Source organism: Cygnus olor, chromosome 3, assembly GCF_009769625.2.
Source record: "Cygnus olor isolate bCygOlo1 chromosome 3, bCygOlo1.pri.v2, whole genome shotgun sequence".
NCBI classification, from domain to species: Eukaryota; Metazoa; Chordata; class Aves; order Anseriformes; family Anatidae; genus Cygnus; species Cygnus olor.
The window spans coordinates 64,433,393-64,457,065 of NC_049171.1; the positions used below are offsets into that span (position 1 = coordinate 64,433,393).

The 23,673-nt window shown below is 43.6% G+C and overlaps 1 protein-coding gene across 2 annotated transcripts in view; it reads left to right on the forward strand.

The window, feature by feature from the left end:
- The window catches only part of PHACTR2 (phosphatase and actin regulator 2), a 138,117-nt gene continuing 114,444 nt past the window's right edge, over positions 1 to 23,673 (forward strand). Inside the window, exon 1 of one of the 2 annotated variants that reach the window (XM_040553358.1) lies at positions 1 to 595. In XM_040553358.1, the coding sequence (XP_040409292.1) occupies positions 157 to 595 (439 nt within the window). In that variant the 5' untranslated portion in view covers positions 1 to 156. The remainder of the gene's footprint in view (positions 596 to 23,673) is intronic. The other variant, XM_040553354.1, reaches the window with a different exon arrangement.

Sequence of the window (23,673 nt, forward strand, 5' to 3'; positions counted from 1 at the left end):
TCGGTTTCCCTTTGCACCGAGCTGAACGGGGATCCTGCTTCTGAGATGAAAAGCTTCCTAGCCTGCTGGGCAAAAAAAAAGTTGAGCTGTGGGGTTGCAAACTTGTCCCTACAGCGCAGCCAGAGAGCCGGGGTGCGGGTTTGACTCATCGCGGCTATGGGGGGGGGTGCAGAGGGATGGAGGGAGGGGACGCGGGGGTCCCCCGCGTCCCCTCCCTCCATCCCTCTGCACCCCCCCGGGCTCTTCTCCCCCCGTGGCACCACGGGGTCTGGATGCTCGCAGACTCCCCGAAATCGCACACCCCCAAAAAACCCCATCGCCCTCCCGGCGGGGCGGCTCCGCGGCGGGGCGGTCGGAGCCGAGGGGCGGCTCTTCCTCTGCAAACTTTCCCTCTGCCCTCCCCTCCGGGCTCTCCCTCGCCTCCCTCCCTCTCTCGGCTCCCCGATGGCGATGGCGGGGCGGCCGGGGACCGGAGCGGGGGAGCCGCATCCCGCCTGGCCCTTGCCCGGTCCCCGCGGCCGCTCCCAGAGCGACATCTCGTCCTTCTCCTCCTCCCGGAGGAGCTGCCTGCTCAGGTCCAACGTGGGCGGCTCAGGTAAGGAGGTGCAGGGGGCGAGGGAGCGGGGGGAGGAGGCAGCTCACAGGCTCTCCCGGACCCCCAGCGCGGGGGTCGTCCTGGTCCTTTGGCCAGCGGGGGTCCCCGCTTTGCTGCCCCCCAGCTCTGCCCCTCCAGCGTCGAGCTCCTGGGGTCACCTTTCTGCAGACCCCAGGGCTGAAGCTTCCCCGGGTGGCAGGGCAGAAGACCCCCGGGAAGGCTGCGGGGCGGGTTGTGCCGGCAGCAGAACTCTTCCTGCTGTCACCTCGCTCATTTCACTCGTGTTGCGTGTTGGGATTGTACTCCACACGCTGGTGTTGCCTTCAGGGTTTTCGCTCGCTGTGCTCCGCTCCTCCTGTTGGGGTTAACCCCTGCGATCGCGCGTGGGGTGATGCGGCGTTGGAAGCTGGCCCTTTGAGCCAAAGCAGGCTTCCTGCAGGATTAGGAGTAACTCTGCTCTGTAAACGAGAGGAAGCGAGGATCCTACTTTACAGCGTGGATATTTACAAGTGGCCAAAGTAAAATAAATACATACTTGGTTAAGGCTGCTCTTTGCTCAGGCTGTTTCCTGAGGTTGGGTATTAAGGAAAACGAAATTCTGGTCTCACATTTTGGAAGCGTGTGCTTGCCCGGTTACAGATCAGCACTGCCCTGCTGACTGAAATGAGACTGTGAGCACGCGTGTCCCTGGTGCTGCGGATATTTTGGATGGGCTCATGCACTGTTGCACAGAGGTGCCTGTGAGCCCCATCACCATCGGGGCTGTGTGAGCGAGGCAGAGCAGCTCAGAGAGCCCCAGAGCACGCAGGGACCTCCTGTGCCACAGCATCGTCTGGACAGCATGGTGCGTGGTTGGGTCTGCACCTCTCATGTTTGCTCCTCAGGGGGCATTAAGATGAAGCAGACCATTTGCCTGGGGAAGCTCAGATGTCAGGGCACCTGACGAGTAGAGAGGGAGGGAGGTTTGCATAGTCAGGTAGGTGCAAGGAGCCTGTAGCAGATTGAACTCGCAGGGCCGGAGGCCGCAACCAAAAAGAAGCGTGCGTGCCATCTTCTGCATCATTCTCTGCTTTGTGTTTTTCTATTTTTCTACACAAGTTACATTCAAGCAGATGTGGGGCATGGGGAGGGAGGAAGTGTCAGCGCTGTGACCAAACCAGAAAGGACTACTTTCAGGTGTAAGGTGTTTCATCGGGAAGGGCGCTGCATGAACAGCACCCTCCAGCTCGATGGGTACGCAAGGCGTTTTAACCTGGACGCAGAGGGATCGTCACAGAGGTGGACAGGGCTGAGCCTACGTCAGTGGTAGAGCACGCTGGTTGTCAGCTTAACTTCAAAGACTGCTAACGATGAGCTGGGTGCTTTAAATGAGAACGGTAAATCCAGTAGAGGTAAAAATGGTGGTGTTTCCAAAGATGCATAGTTATTCGTAGTTTTCTCAAGCAGAAAATTTAGGCCTCCCTGTTGCCCTACTAGATTTTTTTTCTTTTAATTTTGAGGATGTGCTTCCTGCCAGCAAGTGACAAGTGTTGCCTTCTCTGGTTTTTATTTTTTCAAAATCTTTTCTTTCATTCTATATTTTCACCATTGCTGCTTCCTGTATATCCTTCTGGCTGCTCACTGGGCACAATAAAAATACTTACATGCTGGCACACAACTGTGGATTCACCCTATAAAAAGGAAAGCACGCATTAAAGATTGAAAGCTGTTTAATTTTTAACATGGTGGTCAGAGAATTGTTTTTGTACAGAGATGCCATTAAAATAACCTGCTTTTTCATTCCCCCACTAACCTGGAGAGCAACCATAATGGGGACAGAAATGTGAAGCACTTAGGGGAACCGTATGAACTGCCTTATTATTATTGCTTCTACTTCTTTCTCTGGCTGCATCATTTGATTAATTTAAAGTAGGTCACACATTTACATCAGATGTTACCTGTGCTTTAGCTGCCCCATTTAGAAAAGAACAACTTGCATTTAAAATAACCTGCAAAATGTTTGCTTACCGCCTGTTCCTAGAGTAGTTCAGCTCCAGCTGTTAGTCACAAGTTGCAGTTTCTGTTGTGTGTTTTCTTCTCTTCTTTTTTCTTTTTAGATTTTCTAAATTCCGATGCTGGTTGCGTTGGGAAGATGATTTTGTCTGCTCACGCTCCCACAGTGATGGGTTGGTACCTACCAATGGTTCACACCATCATTTTGCCACCTCCCGACCCACTGCTCTCAATGCAGGGTTTGTCAAGAGATGGTATCTGTAGAGACCCTTCTAGTTAAGGAAAACAGATCAGCCTTTCTAAAAGCAGCTTTGGCAGTAGTTTGTGAAATCTGCCTGTCTGTTATTCCAGGTCAGAACTGCGCGTATCTCATTAGCACAGCGAGTCTGATGAGGTTCTCCCAATGCTTGTGCTGCATTTGCTTTCTTACCCCCCCCCCCCTTCCTCTGTTGCTAGCATGTGCTGAAAGCAGCAACTTCCTGGTATCGCCATACAGAATCTCACTGCATCAGCCACAGTCCAGTTAGTGAGGATAATAAATTTTTGGTTTTCCCCTACTTCTTAAAGCTGGTCTTTTAATTTAGGGTTAGCAGTAGAGGTTTACTTACTTTCCCTCTCTGGGCTGCGTCACATCACCCACTGTTGTGTCAGGCCTAGCCTTTACCTTCAGGCACTACTTCTGGTGCAACCCTGGGGAGAAAAAACTCATCCTCGGCATGAGTAAGGGTAGCACGACCTAGGCTTCTGATCTATACCCAAAAAGGTTTAATGTCATACAAGTCCGTAGGCTTTGTGGAGGGCAGAGATGTGAATCATTTAAGCATCTTGGCACACCCTGCCTGACAAGGGGCTGTAAGAGCATCTCTAGGAGATTGGTGAGGAAAAGACGCTCTCCTAAAATGTCAGAGCAGTAGTGGTGCCGCTCCAAGACCACTGCTTGGGTTGTGTACCCTTATGGCCTCCCACATCGAGTGACTAGACTGAAACCCACCTGAGGGGCAGGTCACATTAGCTGTTTTTCTTGATTTGCCCAGCACAGAGGGGACTGAACTACATTTGAAATGCAGACTCTATTCAAATGCATGCCCAGAAGTTATTCAAAACCCAGGTTTGGTGGCTGTGGGGCCGAGGGCAGCTCTGAGTCCGAGTGGTGGGACCCAGGCCCCAGGCAGAGGGGAATGCTTCTGTTTTGTGTCAGCTGCCTGCAGTGCGGTTCGTGACAGGCTTCATGCACGAACCCCAGCTGCTGCAGCACACAGCCAACATATAGCCATGCCCGCTCTTTATCTGCATGTCCACGTAGGCAGTTTTTGGTTTGCTCTCTTGTTGTGGGTTTTGCGATATGGCCTGAAGCAAAGAGTCTTGCATTTTATTCCGAAGCTGGTGAGGTTTGTGGTGAGGTGCGTCTTTGTGAAAAGGGAACTTTACTTCTCAGACCAGAAGTCAAAAAAAACCATTTCTCCACTCCATTTAGTGTGCTTTGTGCGATTGACACTGTCATATTGTTGCAGTTCCTCTTGAGGTCTTACTCTTTAGCAAGAAGTAGACACGTCAGATAATTTCTTTCACTGCTAAGAAGTGCACCTTTCAGACAGAGAGGTGGGCTCCTAATGCTTGTTTCCAGTCCTTTTTTCCTGTCTTTCCGTTGACAGCTGAAAAAATCTACCTGAAAATTCAGACAGCATTCTTCAATATATCAGCCGTACACCACATGCACACCTTTCAGGTGAAAGGTTGAGAGAAAATGACAGTCCTGACTCAAAATTCATGCATCCCAGGTTTATTCTGGGAATTTGTGGCTAGCAAAGTGGTCGTTTGTACATTAACTTACTCAAAATGATAATGAGTAACAGCTAAGATTACTCTTTCTGCTGCCCCCACAATAGGGTGGGCAAAGAGGTGGCTTAAAATCACCCCCTTCATGCCATGACCAGAGCATCCGAGTGGCTGATGTTGGATGGGAAGGAAATTGATGAATTTTGGACATGTTGGAGCTTCTCATAAACAGAGCGCCCCATTTTGCAAATTTCAGATTCTCTTCTTAAAGTGCAAAGGTTTTGGTTAATGCAAAGAAAATAAAACGTTTTTGACAACTGGAGGTATTTTAGTATCTAGCAAGAGCGAAACCCAAAAAACCCTCTTATTTTAGATGTCGGCCTGGCTATCTGGGGGCATAAAACCGAGGGAAAAAGATAAATGATGGGTAGGTAAGTAGCCGTTTATATTTGCTTGTATTTCTTTATGTTTGTAGAAATATTTGCCAAAATGGCTACAGCTTCCAGCTTCTTGGGTCTTATTGCCATATACACCAAACAAGAGTCCTACCAAGGTCTGTGGGAATGGAGTTCAGTGTTTGTAAAGAAGACATCAGATGTGCTTTGGGAGGGCTGTTAGGAAGACTGTGTCTTTCATTTATCACTTGGAGGTAAGGGGGGCACAGCCTCATGATGTGGAAGTACACTCACAACTGAAGCAACTCATTTTGGTACATTATATGAAAATACAGGAGTTAGGGGAAAACATTTTTCCATTGGACTTTCTACAACATAAATCAAACTGCAGAATTTGGCAAGATAAGGCAGATAATTCAGGGTAGAAAACTATAGTCAAAGTTAAGACAAATCATCATTCTTGTGATTTAGAGACTAAACTCAACACCTATGACCGGACTGTGTCATTTCCCTAAATCCACATTGATATTTTCCCACCAATTTGGAAATTTGAACTGTCAGGAATAGGCAGCAATCACAAGCATATACAATTTGACCTGTACTTATACAATTGGAGCATCTCCTTCTTTGTAATGAACTGGAAAAATGCTAAAACCATCATCCCATAATGTTAAATCTGATTCCTGCCATTGTTCTGTGTAACTTGTAGTTTCCAGACTGTGTTGAGGAAAAATCCAGGAATAATTGAACATTATGCAACGAAGCGTCTGCCTGTTTTATACTGGACTAAAAGACATTATTCCACACCAGCTCCTGCAGGATAACTGGAGTAAATTCTTGATACGAGCTCAGCCTAAGCATTCAGATTAACTCTACAATTTACAATACGACATTTACATATGACACAGTTTCTGGAACAACAACTTTGCAACCAAATATTCAGACTTGGTCTGGATGAAAAAAAAGAAGAATATTTTCTAAATGTGGCAATAACCATTGTGGTTGGCTAAGTAGAGATTGGATTGCAAACATTTGCAGCGTGTGATTGAATGCGTCTTTTGCAGCAACAGATCAGTAGCTCACTCTGTGATCTGTTCAGCATTTTGCCACAGTGTGTGTTTTAGTTTCTGAAGGCCCTTTTGGCATTTAGCACTTCCTGCTGGTGTGTGGCTTCTAGCAAGTAACCATTTAGTATCAGATCTCACTTCAAGTCAGAAGCCAGAATAAGTTATTAAGTGGCTGAAGATGAATTTTTACTCCTTCTTTTGCTGAATGCAAGTAATCAGTTTAAAAAAAATAAATAAATTAAAAATATAAATTGTTTCTATAACCTAAGTATTTCATCAGTCAAATCCATCGTTATTATACACCTCCTTGCTTTCTTGCCCTCTCCCGTCCTGGGATGTGGGAATTTTTCAGTGCCAGAAATCCTGTAGGATTTCAGTTTTAACTAACATTGGTATTAGTCTTGCCTCTGAATTTTTAGTGGTTCTCACTGAATATATTCTAGCAGAAGACTAAGATTTTACCTAGTAAGATGCAATTTTTAACAGATGCCAAAGTTTTTCCCAGGTACAAAGCAAGTGGTACAAAACGAAAAATACCCAGAAAAAAATAGGAAATCCTGATTTTGTTGGTTTGAGTTCTATTACTTCTTAATTTTTCTGTGTCTGTCTTCAAAAATTGCCTTTGATTAAAAAAAAAAAAGTCTTAAAATTGTTAGTCTTAAAACCCGGTACAATAAGAGAAGCTTTTGAATTTCGTTCACGTGGAAAACATCATGGTATTCCTGAAATACAAGCAGAGTTTATAGGCAGACAACACTTCCCTCCATAGTCAGATAAGAAAATTTGTTCCTGGTTTTGTGCAGTTTTGAGGCAGAAGTGGACTTTTGATACGCAGCGTTGTATGAATTCTGAGTGCCATCGATGTTAGTAAGATTTTTGAGTTTTGAAAGGCTGAAACAGTGAAATATTAGTAAGGTTTATCTGTATCAAGGACTTTAATATAGCCTCAAGCTTCATTAACTCAATGATAGACTGCAAGTCAGCCTTGCTCTCAAGTAGAGTATTTTGTTAGAAGTGTGGCTAAGGAGCAGCTTAAACCACTGACGGCTTCAGTGGTAAGGTATTTTTCTATCCCCTCTTCTTTCTTATGTTTATTACATATTTCTGGCAGAGACTAGATTGCCCTTCCCATTTCTTGTGTTATTTCTTGTGTTAAAACCACTTCGCTGTATTCAGAGAAATACGCAGCCAAAACACTGGGGGCTGAGAGGCGAGTGAGGAAGAGGAAGTGTTCTGCCAGTGATGGCAATGTGACTGCTGTTCAAATGCTAAAACACTGTGTGAATATGAATTCTCATTAAAATAGTCATCATATTTTCACTAAAAGCTTTATTTTTCAGAATATGTAGCATTGAATGGTTATTTTTAATTAAACGTATTTTACAGCTTGCCCCATATTTTTTAACATTTGCAGAATCTCATCACAGAATCACAGACTGGTTTGGGTTGGAAGGGACCTTAAAGACCACCCGGTTCCAACCCCCTGCCATGGGCAGGGACACCTCCCACCAGACCAGGTTGCCCAAAGCCCCAGTGAAAAGGCTGAACTCTGGCACAACTCTTTCAGTATTTAAAGTTGTTAAGTTAGCAAATATTTTTTGAATAAAAATGCATGCTGCTGGAATATGGTCTTGTAAAAATCTCACTTTTTTGTCTAAACAGTTCTGATATCAGTCAGGTTTCTGTATTTTTCAGGAGAAATACTTGACAAAGTTTGAAAATGTTAACTTGTCACTTCATAAAATCATTTGGCAATTTTTAGAAAGTTTCATCATATGAAAACTCAATATATGATTTTTTTTCTTCTGATTTGGGGAGCAGGAATAGGAACAAAAGCAGCAGAGAAGTGTCAGAATTTTCCTGGCACAGAAATTTCGCTTTGGCAATTTCATGCACCCCAACCACCTGCACAGGGAACGTGTGATCAGTGCCATTTTATTTTGTTATGGCCAAATTAGTAGATAACAAATTCTTTAAAGGTTGTAATGCCTTCTTAAAGGAGTAAGAAAGTTCAGTATTTTCATGGAGCCAGAACCTAGAGAGCATGCTGAACAAAGGTACCCCCCCAGTGCACATGTTTTCTTTTCCCATTTTTGGTGGAGAATCACAGCCTTTAAGATATATCTGTGACTAATACACCCCATCCTCAAGAAAATTACAGACACTGACTAGAGTTGGTGTTGAGGTATTGTCTTGTATCATCTACAAGCAGAGTAAAGAAAGGGGTTGTGGTACATTTGTAGTTGAACGTGTCCTAATTGTAGGCCTTCGTTGTGTGCAGTCAGGGGCAGCTATATTTAAACTTTGCGAGTGAAAGGATAATTAGCAGTCATCTTTTTTCTTTTTCTTTTTTTTTAAATTTATTTATTTATTTCCACTCTTGCCTAGCGTCACTGTTGACAGCTAATGTTAGTGGTTTAAGCCACTGTTGAAATGGTGGTTATTTTTAATCCGAAAAAAAGATGAGTACTACCAAAGCAAAGCGTGAAAAGGCCATGTCTGCAAGACATAATTCTGATTTTCTTTTCTGATTAAGAGCAGTTTGGGCAAGATCAGAGTGCTTGGATTTGAAATATGTCCTTATGCTTACACAACTGGCGCAAGTGTAATCCACAGCGGACGAGTGGCAGTCCTGAGAACATCCCAAGACACGACATTAACTGCTCCAGCCCCAGAGATGGAGCATGGTGTGTGCTGCTTTCATTACTTGGGCTGCAGTTTTATGGTGTTTCTCTGAATAGACTCCCAACTCTGAGTTCTTAGGAGTGAGCAGAGAGGGAGATTTACAGATCCCCAGGGACACAGCATCCCCCTTCCATCCTTTTGACTTTTGAGTCCTGAACTTTTTTTTTTTTTTTTTTTAATGGTATCTTCCTGTTATGCCTTGCTGCAAACAAAACTGAGTGGCAATATTTCACATGATGTTTATTTCAGTGGATGGCAAATACAAAAAATATGCTGCCACCTAGCTACCCAGCTATTTAAGTCTTTGGAGGCACATCTGCTATGAATTTTGTCATATTCTTTGGAATTTGAGAGATAAACAATGGTTTCTCATCTGCAAATAGCAAAAATCATTTTGGAGAAAATTTTCCAAAGGACTGATTCTTTCGTTTTCAGAGCTTTCTCTTATTTACCTGATCAACTTGGGATTTGTCCAGAGGGATCTTCACATGGTGAGCAAGTCAATGTGTATATGATTGTGTAGGTGATTGTAGCTCACAAGCCAACAGCACCCATTTCACTGTGTGGCATGGATGTTTATCGCTGGGTATATGGTACGGTAGGCTTTTCTCTAGGGTAGAAAGACAAACATATTTTTAAACTCTAATAGAGCTTTTAGTACATATTAATATATTTCTCCTCAGAGAAAAAGGCCAGTGCCTTCTACCGTGGTTCAAAGCAGAATCTGCTTTTTCAGCCAAGTCCATCTAGCTAGCACAGCGAGTTGTATTGTGAGAGGAAGGGCAGGAGCAGTTCTGAAAAAGGAATACAGCAGGTTTCTGAAACAGCTCTCCAGAGAGGGGAATATTTCTGCCTAAGAGGTTTCCTTCCCACTAGCTGCCACATATCTGAGGGTCACAACTGACCTCTGAAAGAGCGTGTTGTGCATTCAGTGGTCTGTCAGAAAGCAACAGAAAGCTACGGCCTTGTCGTGCAGAGTCAGCCAGGCCTGGAGGGAAACAACAGCATGAATTATTTTATTTCAGCTATCAGGCTGATAGACCTCGGGGTGAGCTCGGGGCTTCAGACATGCCACCAGCCCTTTTTTGGCTCCGTGTCAGAGCTCTCCTGACCATCGCCAGAGCCTGGAAGGAAGTTCCTCCCCTTGCAGCTTCCACGGGGACGCCCAGCGCCAGCCTCTGGCCATGGGGCAGCGCCAGGAGGTGGCAGCTCTGCAGCTTCGCCTGTCCTTGGGCGACGTGGTGGCACATGATCTCGAGATAGCAAGGTCATTGCCTAATAGCAAGCACGGCAGCTACGCTGAAATCGCTCCCAACTCACGCTGGGTTAAGTAAAACGCAAACAAAGCCACTTTTTTTACAATGTCGAAAATTGCACAGTTGCCAGTGTCTTGAAAAGGCAGAGGAAACATCTCTGACAGAGTGAATGCTGAAAAGATGTCTGTAATGGGTCTGCTGAATTCGGGGCTGAAGACCCGCCAGTATGGGTCTCAGTGTCAGTAGTCTATAGAAAGAGCTTCTTTACTATTTTTTCTTATGTCTTCCGTAGAGTTTGTAATTATATTTTCTGTCTGGGATGTTTTTGCACTCTGGTGGTGAAGTTATCATTTATTAAAATTAGAAATTATCTATTGCAAGAAGCACACAAGCTGGTATCACATCAATTCCTGTCAAGTAAGAATACCCCAGTGGAGCTCACAGCTTTTGCAACTTTATTGCAGTATTTCGTAAACTCTGTGGGGAAGAAGATTCTGGTTGCCTTACTTCTAGGCCAAGACTGGCAAAGTGGCATGAGCATAGACAGGGACGTGTAGAAAAGAGATTTCTTGGGAGTGGGATTTATTGGGTTGCGGAATAGTCTCCTGGGAGAACCGGGGAAAGCCACCCTGCTGGAGGCACTCAGAGTCAGAACTGCAAACACGCTAAAAAGGATGTGGAAAGAAACAGCTTTGCACTGACAAGAAACAGGGTCCTTTGCAGCTGTGGTGTGGTATGTTTTTTTTAAATTATTATTGTTATTTATTGTCATGTGTTTAGGCCAAGTACACAGTGGGCTAAGGAGGTAGAGATGAATCTTGGGTTTTGGCTGGACAGAAGATGCACATCTGTGTCTTCCTGTCTGTGGCAGGGTGTCCTCTCCACCTATAAAGGGTGTTCCCTCCTCCTTAAAGGCCAAGGGAAGCAAATGAGAAGGGAAGAAATCTTCTAGAGCAGCCAAGGAATAGCTGACAACAAGATGAGAGAAGGGAAAGGGCAAAACCAGAGGAAGTTCTCCTTCTGTGTTTTGAAGAATTGTGTTACACTCACCTTTACCCTAGGATTAAGATAAGTATACATTTAAATGAAGTTAGATGAATATTTAGGATATTTAGATGTTTAGATGAATTCTAGTCAACAGGATCTTGGCAGTGAGAAGTCCATCGAATAAGTTTTGTCTGTCTTCTAAGCCCATCACTAGCTTTAAAGACATGATGCCAAGTAACTTCATACTTCTGCTTCAATTAATTTGTTCCATGTATACCCCGTAGGGGAGATAAGACCCAGAAAACTAAACTTTGTGCATATTATGCATGAAGTAAATGAGGTTTGATGCAAAATGTTTTTGTACAAACACTGATTATCGTAACAATGAGGGAGACAAAGCCCAGAAAGAGCTCTGCAAATGGCAAATGTGCGTCTGTCTCAGACTCAGGATTAGATGCTCCAGATTATGCACATTTGTAAAAAGGGTATGAGTTTGAAAAATGCATGCAAATAGTTTCTGATACTAATCCTTTTAAATGTCAATAAAAGCTATCAAAATATGCATACCTTCCAATAGGCCTAATCTCCTTTTTTTTTCTTCATGGGAGCTTAATCTTCTCGAAACAGAGTCGTTGCAGCAATAGCTTTCATGTTTGGAGGCTATTTGGGATTACTATGGAAGTGATTTGGCAGTGTAGTAATTGTATTGAGGAGAAATCAGAAGCTAGTTTCCTTCGCATTTTCTGGATGCCAGATGTCTGCGTGATTCACTCTGGCGCTGAGGACTCCTGCAGCAAAGGCTGGGGTGTTTCAGGGCACCAAAATTCCTTGCTTGTCTCCTAACGGCATGTCTTCCCTTGGTGCTGCTCTGAAGAGTGCAGTTTCCCAAAGCTTACTGCTCTGAGCCCAGGAATTTCAGAACAGCACTGAACATAGCTCGAGTCGTATGGATAGTGGGCATTGAAAAACTTTGATACACACCTGCAGGGTGTTTTACAGTAGAGGAGTATATTTTACATGTAAAATTGCAGTGTGGGTTCCTCTGTTGAGAACTCAGGATATGCAAGGAATAAGAGTGCACTAGGTGTGCCCTGTCCATAGTCATTGACAGTTTCTTGGTATGACGATGTGTGTCTATGTGAAGAATGTAATTACCCACCCTCAGTTCAGCCCAGTTCATTTAAATGCCGTTTGTCTAAGTGACTGAAGTGTAAACATCGAGCTGCCAGGCTGGTAGGGCCTTGCTTTCCCTGCTAGAAAATACAAGTGTGCAGTCACAGGTGAGGAAGGATGCTGCTGGTACCAATCGGGCATCTGCAAGAAAAAGGCTGACGGCTGCTGCATGGCCCCCTGCTCCCAGCAGGGCGGCAGGTTTTGGTCACTGTGCTTTCAGACTGCCACTGAAGGAGAAAAGGCTGAGCACCCGCTTCCTTTCCCCCCGCCAGCCTGCGCTGATGTCCTCCCTCCGATTGCAGTGTACTTGGTGTAGCGTTAGTATGTTACATGGACATTTTTATCCCCCAGGGAGTACACTGGTTTTGAGAAAAAGAAGACCCAATGCTTTTAGCAGAGAGCAGTCCTCCAAGGAGCTCGCAGCTCGGGTGGTGGCAGCGTGCCAGCCTGCCCCAGCCAAGCCTTCGCCGCGGCTGCCACCCACCCACCCACCCACTGCCCGCCTTCAGCCGCTGCGCAGCCGCTGCCTCGTACCCCAGCAGGACGCTGCTGCTGAAGGCTGAAGCAGAGTTTCTGTTCTGAGATTTCATTAAGGCTTCCTGGCCTTTACTGCTGTTTTGGTTGGGCTCTGACAGTCGTCTCCTCAGTTGTTGGTTTTAGTGGCTGCTGGGCTTCTTTGGTGCAGAAAACTTTTGAAAACATGATCCTGTCATGCTGAGGCATTCAGAAATTAGAAGAAATTAGAAGAAAGAAACATAGAAATCTACTGTTCTCTTTTTTTTTTTCCTTTTTTTTTATTTTTCTTTTCTAAATTAAGTTATAATATTCTTTCTAGGTCATCCTCATGTTTCTGGAGGCCTGATTCACGTCTGTACACTTGTGGCTGGCAGTGCTGCTGTCGTCTTCAAGGGGCTTTGGCTCAGGCTGAAATATATTGCTGCAGCTTTTATCTCAAAAAGGGCCCTTCACAATGCTTTACAAAGACAAGGTGACTTGTAGCTCGATACCACAGTCCTTTGGGAGGCTGTTTTGTTCTGTTTCATTTCCCAGTACCAGTCTATTGAGAAAGTGCTGATTTGAATAGACATGAGAAGTATGAAGACATCTTGTGATCACCCAGGCTTAGCAATGATTAAAATAAACGTGCCATCCTAAGCACTGGGAGATTGTTTTCCAAGGGAAAATAAACAAGGAGCAAGTGGAAAGCATCTATAACAATTTGACAGTAGGTAATGTTATAGAGCAACTTCTAACTTCTTTCTGTGAAAGCACGATGGAGGTACACCTGAGGATGTCGGGTGTCCAGGCAGCTTACCTTCATGCGAGAGGATTTCCTTGTGGGATGAGAGCCCTGCTTGGGCTCCTTTATCTTGGTCAGGACAGGGACAGGGTGGAAATGTCCGTGGTGCATGGAGTTACTCCCACCTCTCCTTCCTGGGAGTGGGACTGAGCAGAGCGTTGGTTCTCTTCTTTGGTAATCCCACCATTATGTCCACAAACAGAGCAAGTGACTTTTTTCTAATTTTATTTTATTTCTTTTTTGACTAGAAAAATCATTTTATTGTCTTCCACCTCTTCCATTTTATCCCCAGCACGCCACCTTTTGCTTCTGCTCCCTTGGCTCCTGTTCAGTGGAAAATCTTTGTTCTCCAGACCTTTAGTATTGCAATACCCAACGAGTATGGAGAAAGCGGGGAAAAATAATTGCTCACCATCTAGCGTTGGTTACTGCAGGAGCCCATCTGCCTGTGCCGGCCAGCAGAGCTGATGTGCTGAACCCTTACCAGCTCTGCCCATCCGTGGAGATGAGGAGAAAAACCGTCCACGTCTCAGGATTTTTTGAACAGCCGAAAAGCACTGCGCCTACAACAGAAAACAGCGAGTGAGAAGGTTGTTGCTTTTAAACAACTGCTTTGCATTAAAGTAAGTTACGGAAGAGAGTCTCACTCACATATGAGTGATCTTTTTTATTTCTCCCTACGCAGTGAACGTATAAAGAAGCCCTTTCACCTGTCCAGCTCCTCGAACCCCTCCAGCTGCAGGGCTGGCGGCCGGGGGACAGCCGTGTGCGGCTGGGGGTGGGACCCGGTGATCTCCTGAGGTCCCTTCCAACCCCTACAGTTCTGTGATCCCTGTGGCCGATGTCGCTGCTGCATGGGGCCGGCACGCTAGGTGGGGCGGTTGTTACGCCTGATCCCAGCCCTTCCCGCGGCGCGGAGAATTTGAAATGTCGGGTTTGCTGTTGTCAGCGCACAAACCCTTCTGCGGCAGCGTTAAGAGGCCGCTCAGAGCCGGCTTTGTTTCACGTCTGCGCCTTTCTGGATGTCCTGGCAGAGCCTTTGTTAGTTTTGGGGTCTTTAAATGCTAACTCAGCAGTCTTTAAAGGCATAAAACCGGAGTGGGATAGGATAGCATGGCACTGTTTTACACTTCCTGAAGCCCCTCCCCCCCCCTTTTTTTTTACCTTCGTTTTCTTTTAAGCAATACAATGTATATTTATTTAAACAATACAAAATGTTATCATCAGTCATCTGCCCTTCGCTCAGCCGAGGTAATGCTGCCGGCTCGGCATTATCGGTTGCACTGGTGAAATGGGATCTCCTTGCAGCATTGATTCTGCTGTACTTTGGTCCAGGCTTGTGGTTTCTGTATTGATCCGTCAAAGAAACTGCTGAGGAGCAGGTGAGCAAGGTCTGTTGTCTGTGCTGTTTGGGAACTAACAGAAGCTATTATTCTTGGTGGGGAGCCTGGTGCACACCTGGACATTGATCCATTATGAGAGAAGTCTGCTTTAATTACAGCCTCGTTTTCCAGTATTCGTACAGAGTGCTTCAACTCTGCTCCACAGCAAGGTCATAAATGCAGACTTTCAGGCTGAATTGTTCATTTATTATGTAGTCTTCTGAAAAAAAGAACCATTAAAAAGAATCAGACTGAAATTTTTGTACGTGCTGAACTCTGAAGTAGTCTTTTCTAAAATGAAACTCAATGGGATCTATACGATATATTCAGAAGTACATACTTAGACTTCGGTTGGCAATGTGCATGGAAGCAGATGCTGCTCATCTTGGTGTTTTCCTGGCCTGCTAGAGATTTAAAGGTTATCTATGCAGCTCTAAGGGCAGATGTAAAATCCCTTAACTGAAAGATCCTGAAAATAGGAATTCCTTCTCTCAGCCTGGACATTCTGGAATTGGAATGACTTTCCCCAGAAGCATAAAACAGAAACATCCCTCATTATTTGCAATTCAAAAACAATTTCATGGCAGGAAAAAACAAAACAAAACACTTTTTTCTTTCTTTATTCTTGGAGGAGGATGCCCTGTCTAGGTTTTTTGCTTTTAGGCTGTCTTTCATGATAAACACCCTGGCAATGTTAAGTGCTTCACATACAATTGATGAGTATCACAGATAACATCAAAATATTCGTGTATGCTAGTACATGTGCAGCAGAATTTTCTTTTCTATGAGAAAAAACAGAAGTATAAAGACTAAATATGACTACAAGTAAACAAAGACATTTTCCCTTGTCATATCCTCATGCTTTATTGTTTTCCAAATGAAACATAAAAAGAACACTCTTACTAAATTACCAAATCGTCTCTCAATAATTTATTCAATATTGGCTGAAATGATCATGAAAATGTCTTAGTCATTTCTCACTGAGTCAATTTTGTAGAACGTACTCCATGTCCTATAAAATGATGGCATTAGAGTAGTACAAACAAAATCAGAAGTTCAGTAAATTATATCTGTAAGTTCTGGCCATGTCCCATAGAGTAGTACAGATTAATATAACAGGAAAAAAAAAAAAGGTGCCCTTACAGTCTCTCTTATTAGCCAAGTTCTGTTTGAGTACAAGCATCTAGCAGTCATACACCTCCAATCACCCCCCAAACAGCCATTGCAGCATTTACAAGGCTAATGAGCCCCAAATGCCTCACCCCACAGCAACCACAAGAAGTGCTTTGTGTCTTTCAGCTTCAGCGTCTCAAGAACAGTCAGGACCGCTGCTGGCTTTCTGAAGACTTTGGGGTAGGCTGTGTTGCTAGAGCAGCATGGTGAAAGGTCTTCATGTCCTGGACTCTGGTGGAGGAGGCATGGTGTAGTGCCATCCAGGTCACGAAGTGTGTAGTTTTATCCTTACAACAGAATATTGTTATGTCAGGACATGACAGTATAGTTGTTTCTTTACTGATTTGAAAATTATGCACCAACTTATTTCAGATTCAGACATATCCTTGACCTGAAGATACAATAAATAAGGTGGCCTACTTCACTGCCTGTTGCAGCCTTAGGACGATGTAGTATCTGAACGCTTCCTTTTACGTTACCTGTTCAAAATGCTGCCAAAGTGATTTAATTCTTGATATGGACATAAAAGCCTGTTGGAGACATATATCAGAGAATCAGCATGTCCTGGCTAAGCAGATTAGAAGGATTGCACCCAACTTTTCTGCCATCAAATAGAAATGTGATAGTTGAATTTGTAATATGACAGTCTCTTTGTGGACTGGTCTAGTTAAAAAAAAAAATAAAAATTTTTTGCTTAGTTACCTTTAAACATCACTGTTTTCAAATGAAGTATGGTAAAATGAATACCAAGTCACTAAAAACATTAAATTCCTGAAATGTTACAGGTCTACTATAACTGTGCAGAGGATGACTGGACTGCATGTCTGATTTCTCACACGGATAAGCAATTGGCAGGATTGGTCCTTTATTTAATATGGGCTCACTGAAATATGCAGGACAAGCACAATCTTTTTCAATCAACTTCATCTCTGCCAGGGTATCTCGTAGACCACACAGCAGCAGCTTGAGAGATTGTATCATCCCAACTGATTTTTGTTTGTATTCATCATAATCACTTCATTTACATTGTTTTCTTCCCCTGTATTTGCTGGGCCTCTCTATGGGTTCTTGTGCTTACTTTGTAGGATTTTCAGGGACAGGATCAATTGTTTTTTATTGATTTCTGTACATTAATCAGAACCTAGTACTGGGAAATCCTCAACCTCGATGAATAGGCCATGCTAGTCCTGCTACAAATTAGTTGTAGTAAACTGGCTAATCACCGCCACTGAAAAGAGGTATGAATTCATGAAAAACTTGATGCAACCCAAGAAAAAATCCTGTCCTGGTAACTCTCGTTCTGTGCTTTCATCAAGACAGTAGATAGTGAATAATCACTAAACATTAGTCGTTTGGGATTTTTTGTTTGGGGGTGGGGGTGGGGACAGGGGGAAGTAGGGTGTGAAGAAAGCTTCTCTGCTGCAAAGAAGAGTATTAATGAGTGACTTGGTATTCCTCTGTAAAAGGTGTATTGAAAGGGGGAGTGGGCAGGCATGTGACTTACCACCATGTTTCTATGTGGTAGCTGCAGTGTTTCTCCAAAGTCAATAAATAAATGAGACCAAATGAGTGGCAACTCCATTCGCTTTTCTACTTTTGGAGGGTTAAGTAGCGTACTGAAGGAAAACACTAGATGTATCTTGATTTGATATGTCTTGACTTCAAAGAGGTTTTGAGACTGCTCCACAGGACTGTGTTTTACTGATGAGCTAAGGAAACATGGCCTAGATGTAATCTCCATGAAGTGGGTGTACAACAGGTTGATAAACTTGTCTCAAAAATATTTCTCAGTGGTTTTCTGTCAGATTAAAAGGGCATCTCAAGCAGAATCTTGCAGAGGGCTGTCCTTGACCCAGTTCTACTCAATATTTGAGTTTTGATTTGAATGTTGCAAAATTTGCAACTTTTAGCAAGCCAGAAAAGATGCAAGCGCTTGAGAGGACAACGCTGGGAGTCAAAGCAGTAGTCGCAAGCTCAAACAATGGGGTAATGCAGCTTTCCATTAGTTGGTATAGTCCTTCTTTGGGCTGATTTTCGTGTAAAGCATTATCAAAACATCGGTAAAATTCCAACACACTTGAAAGATTAATCATTGTCAAGTAATTTGTGCCCAACGGTAAGGTTTTGCATGGATTAGAATAAACATGTCTGAAAAAATGCTTTGGAGAAACACAGCAGTTAACACATAGAAATATGCCATTTCAAGCTTTCATTGAAACTCTTGGAGTTCAGGACTCTCCAACTTGAAAACTGTGGCATGAGAGGGCAAGTAAGAGCAGAAGGTTTGGGAGGTTATGGCTATGTATGATCGTGACACAGTCCCACATTGCTAAACAGAAAGCAAATTAGAGGAAGGGAATTATAGAAAGCCAGTATGCCTGTGCTTGAAAACCAAGATGGGAAATTGTGAATAAAAGAAGACACAATCCCCATTGTAATCCCATTGTCCATACTGACTGCAATAACAAAGGAAAAAGATATCAGCAGTGAAATAATTAGCTATTTCAAATTCATTACATTTTAATAATTCAAACATTATCAATAATGCAGATAAAAAGAATATTTCAAATATACTTTTTGCCAGGGTCCCTCTATAATATTCTCCTCCTCACTGAAACAAAGCAGATTATGCTTCTCGCCACCCTGCAATGTAAAGAGAAGGGCAGTGTAGCTCTAAAATGCCTAACCACCTTTTGTAACAGTTTTAATGAGATTTTCCATATTGCTCTCAAGAGGGCAGCTTTCCCTGCATTTCTAAATATGCTCTCTGGGTAGATTCAAGCAGCAAGTTCCTGATGAAATTTTGTTATTTTTAGAAATAAATGAAGCAGCATACATCATTTTCCCTCCCACACCTTTGCTGATGCCTTAATATAAAGACCTGTGTTCAGAAGTTAATTACAGCATCCTAGATTGCGCACCAAATAGGCACTGCAACGGCAAGTGGGTGCTATTGTAACGGGAAAATAAAAGGAACAATGCCGTACAAATGTCACTTTGGAGTTCTTTTCAGGTCTGATTACCACCCCAGGAAAACAGTACTGAGTTGTTTGCCACAAAAAGGATTAAACTGCCTCACGTGACACTCCGGGAATGGATGCCCAGGTGAAAGGCATATTACGGTAAACAGGGTATTTTGGGTAATAGCTAAGAAAGGAAAGAAACATCACAAACCAACTTGCAATACGTATTTGGTCCCTTTTTGAACTTTTATGCAATCTAATGCACTGTTTCACGTAGGAGAAGGAATTGTTAGTAGGAACAGGAATCACTTTGGTTTCTTCATCTGTTTGTACGCCAGCTCCTGCTTCCATGAAGACAGCAGGAGTCAAACAACAGGGCATGGTTTCATTGCTCACAGCTCAGTCTTTTTTTCAGCTGGCATTTGGTGAAGAAGCTCTCCCTAGATTTTCTGGGGGATGTTTTTCCATAGTTCCCCTGGCTACACTGTGGCCTCCTCGGTCAAAGTTTCTGGTCTTTCTGCCCTTCTTACCTGGACACTCATGATTTTGAGCAAAGTAGCACTTGCTCCCAATGTTTTTAACCAGATTTATGACATTTATAACGTGTCATTGAGTTCATCGTGATGCACCTGTAAGCAGTGGTGCATCACCAACAGTTACCCTCTGCCTCTGTGTGCAGCAGAACGCTGTCAGAGTTTTGACTCAGGATAAAAAGCTTCAGCTGCTGAACTATCAGCGGTACTACCTGAAACAGCTGCGAGGGGTCATTTTTCTTCTGACACGTTGGACAAACACGGTCTGTTGAAAGTACGGCCTATGGTGACACAACCGCATCCTGAGCTGGAAAATATTTATCTTGTCTGCTCATTCACCAAAAGCAAATTGTCGCTAATGCATATTTTCCCAACACCTGAATATGGCACGCTTCCAGCTTGCCAATTTGTCTGACGTACTTTGCTGATATCAGTTTTCCTCTGTGTTTGTTAGACACGTTTTGCAGTAAGTTCTGGCAAACACGTTCATTATTAAATCACAGTGAAAATAACTAATGCAATTAACTAGCCTTTTCCAGGGCAAATGTATTTTTATAAGAACTGGAATATACCTGTCCTTTTGTTACCTTTGAAGTGCGTTTGAACATCTGCTTTGTCGCTGGTTTTGGAAAATCACCAAGCTGTGTGAGGTACAGCAGTCCTCTACACGGTACCTAAAGCAGTGAGGACAGGAACTTAGCAAAAGTGAAAGAGAACAGACACTTGTATGACTAACAAGGGTTCTGGGGGTTAAGTAACACATCCATCAACAGGCAATCGATTCACCACACTTTCTGCACTTGAAAAGTGAAGTCAATCTCTGACTATTAGTCATTAAAAAAGTATCCTCTGATGCGAGTGCTAAGCACCTCGTACTGGCAGTATCTGGAGCCGTGATGCTGGTCTAGATGGATCCCTCAAGGAGCTTGATCAAATATAGGAAGTTCTAGTGCATAAATATCTCACTTTGCATCAGGAAACAGCAGGTGAAGCAGACACAGGGAAAAGCATGGGCGTTTTGTTTCAGGTGTCTCTGCGGGCATGATGTAGCTTAACCCACTTGGGCATGGTTCACAGTTACACAGCCCATTCAGCTCGCGCTCCTGCCCACGTAGGAGGAAAGCAATCCTTGCAAATCCATGGAAACTCAGGGGCTGGAGTGATAGTAATCCTAAACTTGAACAGATGAGACCTGAGTCTGTCGGACCTCATACAGCTGCTCAGACAGATGCCATGACTTGGACTTTAAGTGGGTAGAGTGAATCCCTTCCATGTGGAAGAGAAGCTGCAACTAAGAGAGAATCCAATTCTAGTTCAGTAGTATAGAAAGCAATTTCATATATAAATATAGTGAGATATTGTTTAAAGTTATTTAGGGAGACACAATCAAGCAGTGTCCTTTGCTCTGCTTTGGTTAAGTCCTCCTGCCATTCTCTTGTTTCTAACATTGCAGAACATCTGGCAGCACAGAGATGCTCCTTTATTTAATGGCAACTTCTGGCTGATGGATTTTACTTTTTTCATGTAGAGAATGAAGTACAAAAGCCAACCCTTAGCAGTGAGAATGATGTGATAACTAGCTGGACCTCAGGGGAAGAGATAGTAAGGAAACAAACTGAAGTTATAGCTGTCTTTGCTGGATCTTGTCAGGTGTCTCCTTTGGTTGTTCCTAATTTATGTTTGTTCAAATTTCTGTCTCACGAATAAAGTTATAAAACACTAACCTCCAAAGAGGCAGTCAAGTTTGTCTGGCAAAATGTACAGTTTATAATGTACAGACCATTCACAATAGCTGTTATTCATCAGCTTTCAGTTTTTGAAAGACTTCTTTTTCTCACTCAGTATTTATCTGATGTATTCCTAAGAGTGGCATTTGACATTTAAGTGATAATTGTCTAGCTGTCACTTGCCTAAATTTTACTCCAAGTGGGAGAGAGGGATTAAGCCAAATGTCAATATAGATCTCAAATTCACTCCTCAATTCCCCTGCTTGAGTCTTTCTTCTTGCATTTTTACTCATACTCCTATCCTTAACACAAACCTGACCACAAGTTTTATGTGCAGAGATAAAGTCCTGGCCCCACTAAAATGGAAACTTTGGTGCTGGCTCGACTGTACTTGGGATCTCACTTCAGCTCCTCAGACCAGGATATATTGTCTCTCCTTGGTCTCCCTTTACTGAATTATCTGTTCACACATTTTAAGAGAAAACAGAAAGAAAGCTACAATTACGCCTCTCAGTAAGGTTAAATTCCCTCTCTTTTTACTGTACATAAGATTACAAGAGAGAAATCTGCAGAACAAAAAAGAGGAAAAGTAGTGAGCAGAAGCTGAGAATAAGGTCCCAAGATGAGGAGCAGGGTAAAAATGTTTTGTAAATCTATTACATGCAGTCATTAAGGCATGATAGAAGCCTGGTATTTCATTTCGACAGGGATAATGAAGACTGGCCTTTTTACATAGATTCATAGCACCAATGACAGAGGCGTTATTAGGTCTGATTCGTGCAATACAAGCCCTTAAATTACTCTCATTTACCTTTCTGTTGAGCTAAGTAACTGCTGTTTAATTGGTGTTATCCAGAAAGACACCCAGTCACGATGTGATGACCTCGAGAGACAGAAAACCCACAGATAGCCTTGGTAGCTTAATCACATTTGCTGTTGCAATAGATACTTGCTTTCAAGTATCTACTTGATAGCTACCTACTTGCCTGTTCTCGGTTTCCAACCATTGTTTCTTATTGTGACTGTCTCCGCCAGACTGAACGTCCTCTTTTTAACCTGGTACTTTGTCCCTTATGCAGCAGAAGGCTGCAGCATCTATGTTCACGGGAGCCATCCTCATCCAGTCAAACGCCGAGAGCGGCTGTTGTAGCCGGAGCTTCAATTTTGCCTCTTTGTGCAAAATCTGTCCAAATACAAATATTGCATCTAGCCAAATACCACGATGGTTTCAGAACATTCAAAGATGTTCATGGATTTTCAAAGCCAGAACATTTGATAAACAGGCTTGATAATTGCCTAGTCCAGGTGTGGGAAGCTTGCAGCCCATAAAATGGGCTTTGAGTCTGGGAATTTATTTTGCATTGTACATATGGATACAGATTTTCTAGTTTTTCTTATTACTGGATAACACTGAGGATTATATCATCCCTCTCCTCTACAATTACATTCAAAATTCTTATTTTGCCCCGATTTGCCCCGTTTCCTGTGCCTGATTCAGTCTGGCACTCTGGATAGCAAAGGCCAAGCTCTGAGGTAAGGCTTCTGTTGAAGCTCATCTCTGTTTCCATAGGAATTGCAACATGTTTCAGTGCACTTGTTTGTGATATTTAAAGAGAAAAGGAGAGAGGCTATTTCAGTTTGCTTGACAGAATTCACTTATGTGAGCAATATGTTATATTAACAGATGAACACCAAAAACAGAGATTATAAATATCTGTCCAGGTCTTATAGTCTTTCTTGCAGAAGAACATGATATCCCTAATTCCTCCATAGCCATTCGATTTTTTCAAGTCATTTCCATTTTGGGGAGATGTCAGATAGCAAACAGCAGGACACGTTTGGTTTCTGAGGGTTAACGCATTGCAATTCTGTGGAAGATGTGGCCATCTGGGGCCCATGCACCCTCCCTCCAGCCCCGCTCAGGCATGCAGGAGCTGGCACACGGGGGGCTCTGAGAGCTCGGGGTGCATGTGTACGTGGGTGTGAGATGGAGACAGGGCAAGAAGGGTAAGTGCTACAGCAGTCATGGCTGTCCAAGGAGGAGGAGAGGGCATGGATGAGTCTGAGCATCCAGGCATTTTTACCAGCATGTCAATTAACCCTGGCTCTGAGTAGATTTAATTGGGCTCTGAAGGCAGCCAGTCTGCCAGTAGTTTGGAGCTGGTCTAAGGAGCAGTAAAAATGTTGGAAGCCATGAGCCGGCTTGTTTTGGGGCTCCCCCTGCCAGCTGTGCAGCCGTGTCTGTGGTCACACAAGCAGGTCTTTCAGTTTTGGTTGTGTCAGGGCATGGAATAACTTGTTAAAGCACAACCAGCTCCAAGAAGTCCATGGCTGGGTGGGCGGCGAGGCAGGTACGGAGCTGCCTGATGCCACGGCAGAATCGGTGGGAAAACCAAAGGAGAGAAACAGGTGCTTGTTTTTCCAGAAATTTTCAACAGTGGCTTGTTCATTGCAAATAGATGCTGTCTCTGGAAGAATAAAACCAAACACATACTGCACTTCTTTCTAGGTGTGTGTTTGTTAGAAGCAGCAATTCAGGAACAAGTTAGAGTTTATTTAAAGAATGGAGCCTTTAGGGGTGTTCTTCTTGTCCTTGCCTGTATCTCCTGCTGAGCACCCCACTTCACGACATGCTGAATTTTCCTTCTCAACCTCACCCCGTGCCTCTG